General features: G+C 44.7%; 1 protein-coding gene and 1 long non-coding RNA gene across 2 annotated transcripts in view; one reads left to right on the forward strand and one right to left on the reverse strand.

Annotated features, from left to right (window-relative positions):
• Window positions 1-14,532, forward strand: part of LOC308384229 — a 63,799-nt gene that overhangs the window by 10,251 nt on the left and 39,016 nt on the right. The window lies entirely within an intron of this gene.
• Window positions 2,462-6,324, reverse strand: LOC308407860 (uncharacterized protein; the record flags this gene model as incomplete). The annotated part of the gene is made up of 7 exons (XM_080899778.1): window positions 2,462-2,727; window positions 3,582-3,704; window positions 3,830-4,003; window positions 4,082-4,321; window positions 4,402-4,668; window positions 4,748-4,789; window positions 6,294-6,324. The coding sequence occupies 7 exons, from the start codon at window positions 6,322-6,324 to the stop codon at window positions 2,720-2,722; spliced, it is 885 nt and encodes a 294-aa protein (XP_080755904.1). The 3' UTR covers window positions 2,462-2,719.

The raw sequence follows: 14,532 nt of genomic DNA on the forward strand, positions 1-14,532 counted from the left end.
GTACTGTGCTTCATAAATGGGTAACAAATGTAGTACATAACAATAACCTACAGCACACCAGAAAAATAGCTTCGGACTACTGTTATGTATGAACCAAGAATTATTGTGTGCTATGCAAGCCATCACCAGTAGGGGGAACCACGCCCAGTTATGTGTGTGTGTTACTTCTGTGTTATCCCAATAAAGAAGAAGTCAACTTGTAAACAAACTATTGTGTGTGCAGTCTGACTCGGCATAAGCTCTAATAGTGTATTGACACTACAGTGGAAATATAACAACTACCTTTTAGGCTCAGGTGCAGCGACACGGCTTTAACAAGAAGAAAAGTCAGTCATTCACCATCTTTCTCTTCTTCCTGCGCACTAAAACCACCAAAGTCCTCTTCTCCAGTGTCGGATACGAACAGGCTCAGGGTGGCTTCCTCATCCACTCTCAGCTCCTTTCCTTCGTTGTCACTTTCAAAACCAAAGAAATCCTCGTTGTCAGTGTCAGAGTCGAACACCCTCTGAAGGGCCGTGGCGGTGTCCTCCTCTCCATCATGCAGCAGTCCAGCCCTTCGAAATCCGTTGGTGATCATGGATGTTTTTTCACACTTTTCCACGCTGTCAGAATCCACCGGTGGAGTTGAGCATAACTTGCTTCTCGCAAGTTTATCGCCGCTCATCATCCACGCCTCCTGCTGAACGCGAGGAGGAGGAGGAGGAGGAGGATGGGAGATATGAGTGGTGATGGTGGTTGTTGTTGTTGCTCTTTCTGTTGTTGCAACAGAGATTGGTGTCACAGAACCTGCAGGAGAGATGAGGAAGCTGGTTCAGTCAGTTTATCATCAGCTTAGCAGATTGGCTTTAAACAGGAAGTGATGTCAGTGTTCTGACCTCTGACCCTCAGAAAGCTCTGAGGAGATGATCCAAACTCATCAGTAGAACACCAGTAGAGACCTTCATCAGACTTCATCAGACAGCAGCAGCACACACACACCTGCAACAGGAGGTCAGAGGTCACTGAAGGTCAGAGGGCAGGGAATTGTAATCTGTTCCTGTGTGGTTCTGGAAACATCATTCAAACCTGATCAAGCAGATTTGGTGTAAAATGCTCGAGCTGAATTCAAATGGACTATTTTTCCTTTTAATTTCTTTTTAGGTAGAAATCTGAAATTACACGAACCTGCTCTCAACTCAGGCATTTTAGACTAAACCAACTTCAGAATTCCCAAAAGAACCTCAAACCTATTTTCAGCTCTGGAGACCAGAGTCACTGAATAGGAGACTTGGATTTGCACCCTTTAAAAATGTGTAGCTAGTGTTAGTGTGTTTATTTAGGAATCACAAGCCAAAACACTTTATTTATGACTATTGTTTTTTAATGCATTGGATGATTAAAAAATCGGCATGTACATGGATCTCTTCCATTCAGAAATCCGCATGGCTGCAGCCAACTTCCCAGGAGAGAGTAACCTGTCCTAGCAGTTTTATATCAGGACCAGTTAAAACTGGTGGGGTTGACCTGCTTGTTTTGCAGGCCCTAATTCTTTTATATCGATACGTCTGCAGGTTTTTATTCATAATTTACACACTTCAAATCTGCCACATATATTGGAAATATAATATTAGCCTTCATTTTTATGCAGACGACACTCAGCTGTGTATTTCTTACAAACATAATTCCACCCATCTCCTGCTGCGACTGCCTCATGGAAGTTAAATCATTGTTGTCCTTAAACTTTCTCAAACTAAACATTGATAGAACTGAAGCTCTTGGTTACGACTGTAATCTGTCATGTGTGTCATCCTCTGCAGTATTTTGTCATATCAGTTTCATATTAATCACTCAAGCTGCCTCGTTTCACTTAAGCAGTACAGTCGTCTCTGTCCTTTGGGGACATGAGCTGCAGAGCCACAGCTGGCAGGACCTGGATGTGCTGTGCAGCCTTTGTTTCTCCTTTTTAATCGCATCATAATTATTACATTTCTACAGTCATTACAGAATTTCACCTTTCAAGTACGTTTCATGACAAACACTCATACACAGACACTCACAAACACACTCTGTAAAAATGTACATTTGTTTGCGTTTTGTCTGTTTTGTCTTTCAGGCGTTGTGTATGATTTAAGTGTGCTTTGTTTTGTTGGAGTGGGCCTTTTTTCCCTTAACCCCTGTCCACTCCAGCACAACATTCAGATACCAATAAGAATATTAAATAAATCACACATAACAAAGCATTCAGATTCTGCTGTCTCCAAAAAGAAAACCTCCAAAATGCTGAAAAACTAGTTGATGCATTTATTACTGCTGGGCCCCTCCTGAAAATCACTGGCTGTACCCAAAGAGATAATTAAGTGTGCCCCCTCTCTTCCTGATATAAACAGGAAAGTTCCTGATCGATGCAGATCTGTCTGTTCATTAAATCTGTGTTAAATCACACCTGCTGAAATTATAGCGGGAGTTCAGAGTATTGATCAGATTGAAATGAAGGAAGCAGCTCCATCGTAGACGACCTTTGTCAGAGTTCAAGCTACAGAGACTCAAACCAGCAGCAGTTTGATCTCTTCAGTTCCTCCTCCTGGTTTCTCTGGAGGAACTGGAAACAGGACGCCTTCCTCACTTGCTGCCATCATGACTCCATTGATTGGATTAAATGGGAGTGAATGAAGAAAGGAGGAAGCTGATGACTGTCTGTAAATGTTCCCACGGTGAGACCGACACATCTGCAGGTCTGTCCTCAGCTTCCTGTTTACACAGAGAAACTCGTCGTTTCTTTCACTTTTTAATTTCTTCTGTGGCGTCTGTGCATCCTGTGACAAAATATCCCCAAATCATTTTCACACTGGAGTTCAATCAGACAGTTCGTGCTGCAGCGTGTCATACACACTAATCTTCCACATCATACACCAATCACTTCCTTCCATTTCAGCGTTCTGACTGAGCTGCAGGATTGCTGCCATGGTTTTCTCTGACCCATTTTTACAAACTGCGACTCGAGCAGTGAGACCACAGTAAGGTTCAGATGTGAAACCAGTAACATGTTTTACTGTCAGACAGGAAACTAAAGAAAGTTTATGTTTCGTAAAGCTTGAAGCCGTTGAGTCACAGTTCCTCTTTGTTTTGATGCATTTGAGGAAAATATAAGTCAATGTTTCCACAGTTTACTCCAATTCTTAAAAACCACAGGGACCCTGTGCAAACACAGACTAAATGATTTGCAAATCTCACAAACCTGTATTTTATCATGAGATAAGAAATGAGCTGAGATAAGAAAACCACAAAGAAGAGGCTGATTCTGGAGCATGCTCACATGTGGTTCTTCTTTGCATTATAGAGCTTCAACCTGCATTTGTGGAAGGCAGGTGAACATTGCTCACAGAAACAGTTTCAGGAAGTGTTCCTCCACCTGTTTGTCTTTGGGACCACCTGCTTTTTCTCCATTTGTGCATTCAATCCCTTTACTGTGTTCTATTTATTAAAATATGGTTTTATAAGATACACAAATCATTGCATTCTGGCTTTATTTATACAACATCACAAAAGATGTATTAACCTAAGTGTATCTCTAGTTTTCCTGCTTTTATCCCTCATTTCCGTACCTGTAGTGTTTGTCCTCAGGGTGGAGTAAACCATTTCTGGTTGGATGACTGGCATCTTATTGGATAACTCTCTACTGGTGACCTCAGAGTAGGTGACATCATTTGAAGGAGCCTCATTGTGGACTAGGCAGAGCCACGAAGGCAGCATGAGAGTGATAAGACCAAGAATCACTGATCCCATACAACACATACATACATGTATACTGCTTCACTTAAAAGTGCTCAGTTGGGTCAGACAGACTCTATACCTGTGTGTTTCTTCCAAAGGAGCCAGACCAGAACCAGAACCAGAGACGCAAGAACCAGAGAAACCACAGCAGCTACGACTGGGATGATGAAGGGCTGGAGAGGAGGAAGAGAAGGAGAAGGTGGATGGGAGACATCAGTGTATGTTGTTGTTGTTGTTGTGGGAGGAAGAGGACCTGCAGGAGAGATAATGACGCTGATTCAGTAAATTTATCATCAGCTCAGCAGACAGGAAGTGATGTCAGTGTTCTGACCTCTGACCCTCAGAAAGCTCTGAGGAGATGATCCAAACTCATCAGTAGAACACCAGTAGAGACCTTCATCAGACTGCTGCACGTTAATGGTGATGAGTTTCTCTGATGTAGGTCTAACAGGACGTCCATTAAAGTAGAAATAGGCTGTGACTGTGCGACCAGTTTTGTATTTACAGCGTAGAGTGACATCACTTCCTGTCCTCACAGGAAGTGCAGGGATCTCCAGGATCACTTGTTTATCTGAGGAAAAGACCCACAGAGTGATGTAGAGGTGGTATAACAGTCTGCTGTTAGTCTGATGAAATGAATGACTTCATTACCTGATACAGTGATGTTGACTTCTTCACTCTTCTCTCCAGCTTCACCTTCACACCAGTAAACTCCACTGACTGGCTTGAACTCATCAAACAAACAGGATGAACCATTGAACCTCCCGAAGCCCCGCCCCCTTGTTCCACATGACTCAGTCCCACTTCCTGTGTCCCTCTTCACCGTCCATCCATCAGAGCCCAGCTGACCGTCACATGTCAGAGACACTGAGGCTGCTGTGAAGAACTGCTGAAGGTTTGGACTGACGCTCAGAGAGACTGGAGGACAGACGGACAGTTTCTATCAGTGTTTACACTCAGTGTTTGTCCTGGACCATGGTGCACTTCATCTACTCACCTGCACAAACAGTCAGTGCAGACAGCAGCAGCACACACACACCTGCAACAGGTCAGAGGTCACTGAAGGTCAGAGGGCAGGGAATTGTAATCTGTTCCTGTGTGGTTCTGGAAACATCATTCAAACCCGATCAAGCAGATTTGGTGTAAAATGCTCGAGTTGAATTCAAATGGTCTATTTTTCCTTTTCATTTCTTTTTAGGTAGAAACTCTGAAATTACACGAACCTGCTCTCAACTCAGGCATTTTAGACTAAACCAACTTCAGAATTCTCAAAAGAACCTCAAACCTATTTTCAGCTCTGGAGACCAGAGTCACTGAATAGGAGACTTGGATTTGCACCCTTTAAAAATGTGTAGCTAGTGTTAGTGTGTTTATTTAGGAATCACAAGCCAAAACACTTTATTTATGACTATTGTTTTTTAATGCATTGGATGATTAAAAAATCGGCATGTACATGGATCTCTTCCATTCAGAAATCCACATGGCTGCAGCCAACTTCCCAGGAGAGAGTAACCTGTCCTAGCAGTTTTATATCAGGACCAGTTAAAACTGGTGGGGTTGACCTGCTTGTTTTGCAGGCCCTAATTCTTTTATATCGATACGTCTGCAGGTTTCTAAGTATTTGTTCAGTAAGTAAAAAACTACAGATTCTACTAATCACAACATTAAACCCAACATTAGCAGGTTCCCATAGCCAGTGCTGGCGAAGGTAGGTTAGGCCCAATCAGCTCTTACTGGCTAAGTAAAACAGAGACATTTAAAAAGCAATCAGAGTTAATGAACCATCAAACCACCGAGATCACTGGATTAAAGTTAGGCGACTTTGGCAATATCAGCTGCTGAGTGAGCAACCTGAAAAATCTGTGTAGTAAACATTACAGTCGTTTGAGTCCCGCTCGTCTAAATCGCCATCAGAAAATTAACAAAGCGTACAGAAAATGAGGAAAATCCGACGTTAATTCTGGAAAACCAACTATCTTCAGTCATTTAGTTAGACTCAGTCAATCTGGTCTGAACAGAGGAAGTGATGATTACAACAGGCAGATAAGGAGAACATGTGGTACATGCAGCTAGGAGCCGTGGTTTCCTGAGTAAAGGTTAATGTTTGATGAAAACAGGTCACTTTCCTCTCTTACAGACACGACATGAAGCTTCAGCTCTGTGAGTCAGTCCAGATTACAGGACAGAGAAACGCAGAGTTAAACTTCTAAATTTTAAAGAGTTTATGCAGTTGAAACAGTTTTCTGTCATTTGCTGTATCTTCATACACTCGAGTTAAATATGAGGTGCTTACAGGAAATACACTACTTGATTTGTGTCCAAACACACAAACAAATATCAGATACAACCAGCCTTAGATAAACAAAAGAAGTAGTGATCACTTCTTCTCACTAAGGAAAAAAAACCAACAGATCTGAACAGATTTCATGTGAGAGAAACTATCAGCGAGAGCTTCCAGCTGCTGAAAATAGGCTCTTTACCTTTGACCTTTAGTGTGTGTTGGAGCTGTGATAAAGAATTGAAGAAGGGAGGGTTTGACTCACCAAGGAGCAGAGCGACAGATGAAGTCCGCATGTTGTCATGTTGGAGACCGACAGCAGAGTGATACCTTCAGCTTCACCACTTCCCTGTTAACATCATCAGCTCGTCACGCTGCTGCTTCTCCACAAGGACGAGCTGTTTCTAATACACTCGTCTTCATCAAAATCAGAGAAACTTTATTGATCTCAGAGGGAAACTGAGTTATCATAGCAGCAAATATACAAGAAACAACATATAAAATCAGTGTAGAAACAGAGATATGATAACAAAACTATTAAGATACACAGATGAATACAGAGACATGGGACTAAATATAAATATACATATGAACGTGAAAAGACAAGCATACAGTCCTGAGTGGACATAAATTATAGGGCTTTGGAGCGTGATGTCACGGGGGTGGGCGTGGAAAGGATTTTGGCCCGATCCGCCATTTTGGAGGTCTAAGTGAAAAAGGAGCGAAAGCATAGCCATGGTTCAATTTTTGCTGTGTGGTCGGCTGCAATGTTCGATCGCACGACCGGCAAGAGAATAAGCTTGAAAATGGTTTATCTTTTAATTCTTTCCCAACCTGGAAGCAACATGAGGCAGCTCGTGTATCGATGTTACCAAACGAAGGCGTCCAGCCTGGATAGCAGCTGTGAGACGAGCTGACGTGCAGTTCTCTTCCATCTCCAAATATCTGTTGGTGCTCCAGACATTTTCATTCCGGTAAGTTCTAAATATGTTCATATCACTCTTTATAGCCTATTAGTTTTGTTTTCTATGCGCTCTGAGCTCATAGCAAATTAGAACAAACATCCTACTGAGTGATTTTGCAGAACTACCTTCTATTTATAGAGTTGCTAATTATTTGGCATTATTGCAGCAAACCAGCCGATGAAATGGATGAAACATCGGGACTGGTTTCCAGCGCTACACAAGGGACCTGCTTCAAACATACCACCATGCCAATCAGATTACTTCTTCCATGTGAGGGTGAAGAGGTGACCCTTCTGGATAAGATGGTGAAGGTTTGCTGCGTTTTGGTGAACAGTGTCATAATAAAACCAGGGAAAATGAAACCTGCTCCTGTTAAATATTCTTAAGTCTTTTGCTGTATAAATAGCAGTATTTTTTCAAAAGATACAGTAAATAAAGTAATGTTAGTAGTGGGTGATATCATGTAAACACTCATGATTTTGTGTAAACATTTTGTCATTTGTAAACTATAAATGACATGGATTTTACACTGTAACAGATGTGATGTTCTATAAAGTGGTTTTAATTAAAAAAAAAAAAGATTAGTTTGTTTCTTTATTCAACATTTGAACAGCGGGACTCAGTCAGTACATATTCAGTAAATGCAAATTATTTACACGGCAGTGCACTACAGGCATAAATCTAGACCCCTAGATAAAACATTATGGCATTATAGCAGTGACAACTCCTCCACAGTAGCAGGTGGGATTTCTGTTTTGAGGCTCCTTTTACCTTTCAATACGGATGGTCTGTTTATGTTTTGATCAAGAGCCTTTTTTGGGCAGCTGAAGAGGAGAAGTCTATCTTATGGCCAACCACTGACTGTATCTTGGTCACATTACCCAGCAAAACCCAGTATGCAGGTTCATCTGTAACAGTCCTTGTGCCACGGATCAACACTGTTGCTTCTACATTAAACAGAAGAGCAGCGACGTGGCAGCAGGTCTCTGCGACTCCGGCCATACAGCTGCAGTGGGCGACTTCAACCTTCCCTGTGATGCTCACAGTGACCCATGGCTGCAATGCTGGTTCATTCAGTCTTAGAGTGCAGCACCTGAAACACACACAAAGTTCATTTAAAGACAAGAACTATGAGCCAAGGCTGACACAAATGTGTTTTATCTACTTTATCATAAATGTAACAAAGTGTTTAGAAAGTTAGCACACACATGTAATTATGCATTTCTTTATGTGTCCATCTATAGAACGCTGCATGTTATAGTGTAAATATAGTGTTATAGTGTCCTCAATTCATGCGCGGCTCAGCTGGCTGGAGTGTTCACACACATCTTCAACCTTTCCCTCTCTCTGTCTGTAGTCCCAGCCTGCTTCAAAATGGCCACCATCGTCCCTGTACCCAAATCCTCCACCATCTCCTCATTGAACGACTGGCGACCTGTAGCCCTGACCCCCATCGTGAGCAAATGCTTCGAGAAGCTGGTCAGGGACTTCATCCGCTCTGCACTACCCGACTCACTGGACCCTCTACAGTTTGCATATCGCCACAACAGGTCCACTGATGATGCCATAGCCCTGACACTACACACTGCCCTGTCACTACACACTGCCCTGTCACACCTGGAGAAGAGAGACACGTATGTGAGAATGCTGTTTGTAGATTACAGCTCAGCATTCAATACCATCGTTCCCTCGAAGCTGGACAGGAAACTGCAGGATCTAGGACTGAGCAGCTCCCTCTGCAGCTGGATCCTTAGCTTCCTGTCTGACAGACGCCAAGTGGTCAGACTGCGCAGCATCACCTCATCCCCCATCACACTGAACACTGGTGCTCCACAGGGGTGTGTACTGAGCCCTCTCCTGTACTCACTCTACACCTACGACTGCACAGCCACTAACAGCTCCAACATCATTGTGAAGTTTGCGGACGACACTACAGTGGTGGGTCTTATCACCAACGGTGATGAGACGGCTTACAGGGAGGAGGTCAGCGCCCTGACCCACTGGTGTCAAGACAACCATCTCACCCTCAACGTCGCAAAGACAAAGGAGTTGATAGTGGACTTCCGGAGGTGCAGAGAAGTACACACCCCCATCACCATCAACGGCGCTGCTGTGGAGAGAGTGAGCAGCTTCCGGTTCCTTGGAGTACATCTGGCTGAGGATCTTACGTGGTCAGTACACACAAACAAAACAGTGAAGAAGGCGCAGCAGCGCCTCTTCTTTCTCAGGAGACTGAAAAGATTCGGCATGAGCCCCCGCATCCTCAGGACCTTCTATCACTGTGCCATTGAGAGGATCCTCACTGGATGCATCACCACCTGGTATGGCAACAGCACCGCCTACAACTGCAAAGCTCTCCAGCGAGTAGTGCGGTGCTCTGAACGGATAATTGGAGGGGAGCTTCCCTCCCTCCAAAACATCTACAGGAAGCGGTGCCTGAGGAAAGCGGGGAGGATCATCAAGGACTCCAGTCACCCCAGCCATAAACTGTTCAGACTGCTTCCATCAGGAAGGAGGTTCTGCAGCATCCGGTCCCGTACCAGCAGACTGAGAGACAGCTTCTTCCACCAGGCCATCAGACTGCTGAACACTTCATAGACACCTCAGCTTCACTACTGGAACTTCAACATTATGCACTACACACTGTACAGTAATGCCACTGTTTTGCACATATTCAACTCTGTATATTTTTATATATTTTATTTTATTATTATTATTTTTTTTTGTTTTTTTTTTACTATTTAATTTGTAAAAATGTGTATACACACACACACACACACACACACACACACACACACACACACACACACACACACACACAAACACACACACACACACTTACTTACATACAGTCCTTGTCTATGTAACCAAAGGGGGTTGCAAGGGGAGGTGTTTAGTAAACTATTGTTTGAAGTCTGTCAATAAAAGGCAGCGAGAGGAGGCCATCATCGAGGTCTTTGTCGTGGTGGACACAGATGAGAGGCCTCCCTTGCGCAAGTAATGGATCGATCGACTGTCTTGTTTTCTTCATGATGAATAAGTCTCTAGAACTAGCGGGGTTTGTGGAAACACAGACCCAACATTTAGTTGCTGCATTTAAGTTTAAAAAATTATATTGACAAAAAAGAATGTTTAAGTTTGAATAAATTGTTTGTGCAGTTAATGTTCCCACATATTTATATTACTTAATATTAAAAATAGTTACCCCCAAATCCTTGGGTGGATCGTAAAACTAGTGAATAAATGTTTGGTTTTGATTTAAAGAAAATAATTCTTTGTAAAGAAACCAATGAACGTAAAACTAACTTAAACTGGGTTGAATGGTAGTTTAAACAGAAGTATTTAGCTTAGCTATGGCTTTACTGAAGTGTATTTTGTTATTTCATCTGTCTTCTGTGTAATGCATGTAATTTATCTGAATGGCTACTGGTTAATGAAATGTCCTTTATTTTTGTGTTGAAAAGTTTTTTACCTGCTGCTACCTACCTATCTACCTGGTCAAAATAAAGTTGAGTGAAATTCAAAGTCCGGTCTTTTTCAAGTGTGGGCACCTCACAGTCAGAGAACACTTGACAGTAAAAAACCGGCCTGGCCAGTAGAGAAACCGGCCTTGACCAGTGAAGACTCCACAAAAGCTCACCATAAAGACGGAGAAGACTCCACCTGGGGGCCTGGAGGAAATCGCACGTCGTTTGCCTGTCCAATCAACAACCGAGAAAACAGCATAGCTGAGTCAAAGTCACTCGAAGAGCTGAAAATACAGCGAACCACTGCAAAGAGACTGTTTTCCAGACTCACCAACCATATAATAAGGACCCACATGGATATGTCTGTAGAGGAGCTGCAGGATTCCTTCAAGAGACTCACAGCAGAGGGCTCCAAAGTGATTGACGTGAACGAGGAGCTTGAGGCCGCCTACATCACGCAGTGTGAAGCAGAGGGCACACCGGAGCTGATGGGCCAACAGAGAGCAGACGTCGAAAAAACGGAGAAAGAATGTGAGCAGAAGTTGAAGGAGGTGAAGCATCTGATCAGAGAGACACTGTGGACATCATATGGTGAAAAAGAACTGACCCTTGCTCTAAAATCAGCAGAAATGGCGTGTGAGAACGTCACATCCACTCAGCCTGATACACCCCTGGAGGCATATGATTTTATGCTCCACCATCTAGAAGAACTGGTGAAGAAAGCTAAGCAGGCACACCAGAAATGGAACCGCTGGGTTCCACCTGCTGAGAGGCGAGATTGTGACCATCGACTGATGGAGCTCGAAACCTGCCTTCCAAAGCTGGTGTCAGGGAAGGCAGTCCTGATCAAAGCAGAGAGGATTAAAAGAGATGCCGACCAAGCAGTTGTCACAGTCTGCAACGCAGCCTCGGTCGCAGCCATAAAACTGAAAGCCACAGCTTTACCAAAGTTCACCGGCAGCCAGCGTGAGTTCTACAGATGGCGGAAGGAATGGGAGGCTCTGCAAAAGCAAGGTGAACCAACCGGGTCTGTGGAAGTAAAGAAATTCCAACTTCTCGATAGCCTCGATGATAAAGTGGCCAAAGATCTGCGCCTGTCCACATACACCTCGACCGATGAGATCTTCAGAGTCCTTGAGAACCGCTATGGAAATCAAGCCACCATCGGCATTGAAATCATTGAGGAGCTTCAAGCTATCCCTCCTGTTCGTAGCAACCAGACTAGAAGAATTATAGAGCTTATCCACGCAGTTGAAAAGGCCCTCTATGATTTGAGTGAGCTGGATGAAGCAAATGCCATAAAGAACCTCTTAGTAATAAAGTCTATTGAAAGCAAGCTGCCTGAGTCCCTAAAGAAAGACTGGCTTACCCACGCTGCTGATCCAAAGAATGCTGTGACTCATCAGAACCGGTTTGACAAGCTGCTCGCATACCTCCAATCCCAAGAGTCCATCTACGAGCAGTTAGACCAGCTGAGAGACATCGACCCTGCCAAGGACAGAACAAAGTTCCCAATAAAGTACGCCCGTACCAAGTCAGTAAAATCCAGTACTGATCCAGCAGGCTGCATCATCTGTGGGGACCCGAAACACAAGAGAAAGCTATACATCTGCAGGCGGTTTAGAACCAACGCAAAGTTACAGGAGAAAAAAGATGCAGTGCAGCAGCTTGGAGCCTGCAAGAGGTGCCTCGAGATCCACGACGAACCCTGCAGAAAGACGACTTACCTGTGTGGAAATCCAGAGTGCAAAGACCAGCATCATTACCTTCTTTGTCCCTTGCCACGACCCTTATCACATTTCAAGTCTGGTCCGGCGAGAGCTGAGGGGAGGAGGTATACGGAGGTTCAAGAAGAGTTCATCTCTAAACTATCGCCAGAGCTAGCGCAGGAGTGTCGGAAAGCTTTCTGCAACGTCTCATCATGAGCCTTCAACTCCATGGCAGCAGAGAGAGGTCTACTGGAGGAGACTGGTCTAAAAGAGTACCTGTGATCCTGATGCTCCTTGACGTCATCGCCAATGATGGGCAGAGAATTGGGACACTAATTGATCTAGCATCTGACACAAACTACATAATCCATAAAGCTGCAAGTAAGCTCAACCTTCGCAGTGAAGACGTCATGCTTGTCATCCAGGGTATCGGAGGTATGAAGGTGTCTGTGGCAACCAAGCGCGACCTTCTCAAGATCCGTGTCAACACCTCAAGAGGAACTTTAAAGGCTCACCAGTTAGTCTGCTATGGTCTTGACAAGATTGCTGAAGTGGAAAGACATGTTCCACCTCAGAAGCTACAGAAGATCTTCCCTGACATCCCTCTCCAAGACCTCATCAGACCCAGAGAGATCCAGCTTCTAATCAGCCATAAAGAAGGCCAGCTGGTGCCCCAAAAGATCCGTTCCATCGGTGACCTGGTTCTCTGGGATGGTCCACTTGGCAAGACAATTGGGGGCGCACATCCAGACCTCTTTGAGGAAGTCACTTTGATGGCCCACACCTCCAAAACTCACTTCGCAAGATCAATGAGAGCTGCTGCACTCAAGTACCAAGAGTTCACTAAAGACCTAGCTTCCTGTCAGCACCCTGATCACCCTGAGACTCTATCCACCACAGCTACCAGCAGCAGAGACTTTCTGAAGTGGTGGAGGTGGGAAAGCATCGGAGCCGCTTGCCAGCCGAGATGTGGAGGGTGTCGTTGTGGGAGCTGCCAGCCAGGGGGTAAAGAAATGACGCTTGCAGAAGAGAGGGAGATGGAGATCGTGAGGAATGGCCTGACTTACTCAACTGGAGATGACCACAACAGTGAACCGCATTGGCATGCCAAATACCCATGGGTAGAAGATCCAGCAACCTTGCCAAATAACAGGAAAGCAGTAGAAGCAACATTCATCAGAACCGAGATGACGCTATCTAAAGAACCTGAATGGAAGAAGGCCTATGCTGCACAAGTTCATGAGATGGTAAACCGCAGAGCTGCAGTGAAGCTGTCCAAAGAAGTCCTGCAGAGTTGGACTGGGCCAGTATGGTATATAAGCTTCCTCATCGCGCCAAATCCACACTCTGTCTCTACCCCAGTGAGGTTGGTGTGGAACAGCAGCCAGAAGTACAGAGGCCTCAGCCTGAATGACATCCTCATCAAAGGTCCTGACGTCCTGAACCCGATAAGAGCTGTCCTGCTAAGGTTCCGAGCTGGTGCCTACGCCGCCCTTGGTGACATCCGCAAGATGTACAACTCCGTCTGGCTGGAAGATCGAGAAGTCCACTTGCACAGATTCTTGTGGCGTGACACAGAAGATGCAGACATAGAAGGCTATGCCATAACAAGAGTCAACATTGGAGACAAACCTGCTGGTTGCATAGCCCAAGTCGCCATGAGAGAAACCGCAAACCTACCTTCATTCAGTCACTTCACAGAGGAGAAACGTGTGCTGGAAGAAGATGCTTATGTCGATGACATCCTGACATCACACAATGACCTCAACCATTTGAGACGCCTAACAGCCAACATCGAGCACATCCTGAGAGCTGGAGGATTCTACATGAAGCCTTGGGTCTACTCCAGTCAAAGTGGGAGGGAGGAGTCAAAGAAAGAGTTGCCTGGATCAGAGCCAAGGACTATGATCCTGCCAAACCAGCTGACGGAAGATGACAACAAAGCCCTTGGCCTTGGCTACACCATCAATGATGACAAGCTTCATGTCATGGTTGCAGTGAACTTCTCAAAGAAAAGGAGAAAAATGCGCCTTGGTCAAGACCTGTTCAGAGAAGAAGTCAGAGAGCAAACACCTGATCCACTCACCAGGCGAGAACTGCTAAGCCAAGTCTCCGGCCTATACGACCCACTTGGTCTAGTGACTCCCGTCAAACAAAAGGGCCTGGTAAGGTGAGCTTTCCAAGAAGCAAAAGTAAGGCACTGCCTCGAAGACACATGGGACGCAGCCTTGTCTGAAGGTCTCCGAGAAGACGCTATAAAGCTTCTGGAAGAGTATGCTGACCTGAAGAAACTGCATTTCACTAGACCAGACTTGACTCCACCAGATCCTTGTCCAGAGCCCAGTGCCATCACGTTCTCTGAC

Source organism: Rhamphochromis sp. 'chilingali', assembly GCF_963969265.1.
Source record: "Rhamphochromis sp. 'chilingali' genome assembly, chromosome: 1".
Classification (NCBI taxonomy): domain Eukaryota; kingdom Metazoa; phylum Chordata; class Actinopteri; order Cichliformes; family Cichlidae; genus Rhamphochromis; species Rhamphochromis sp. 'chilingali'.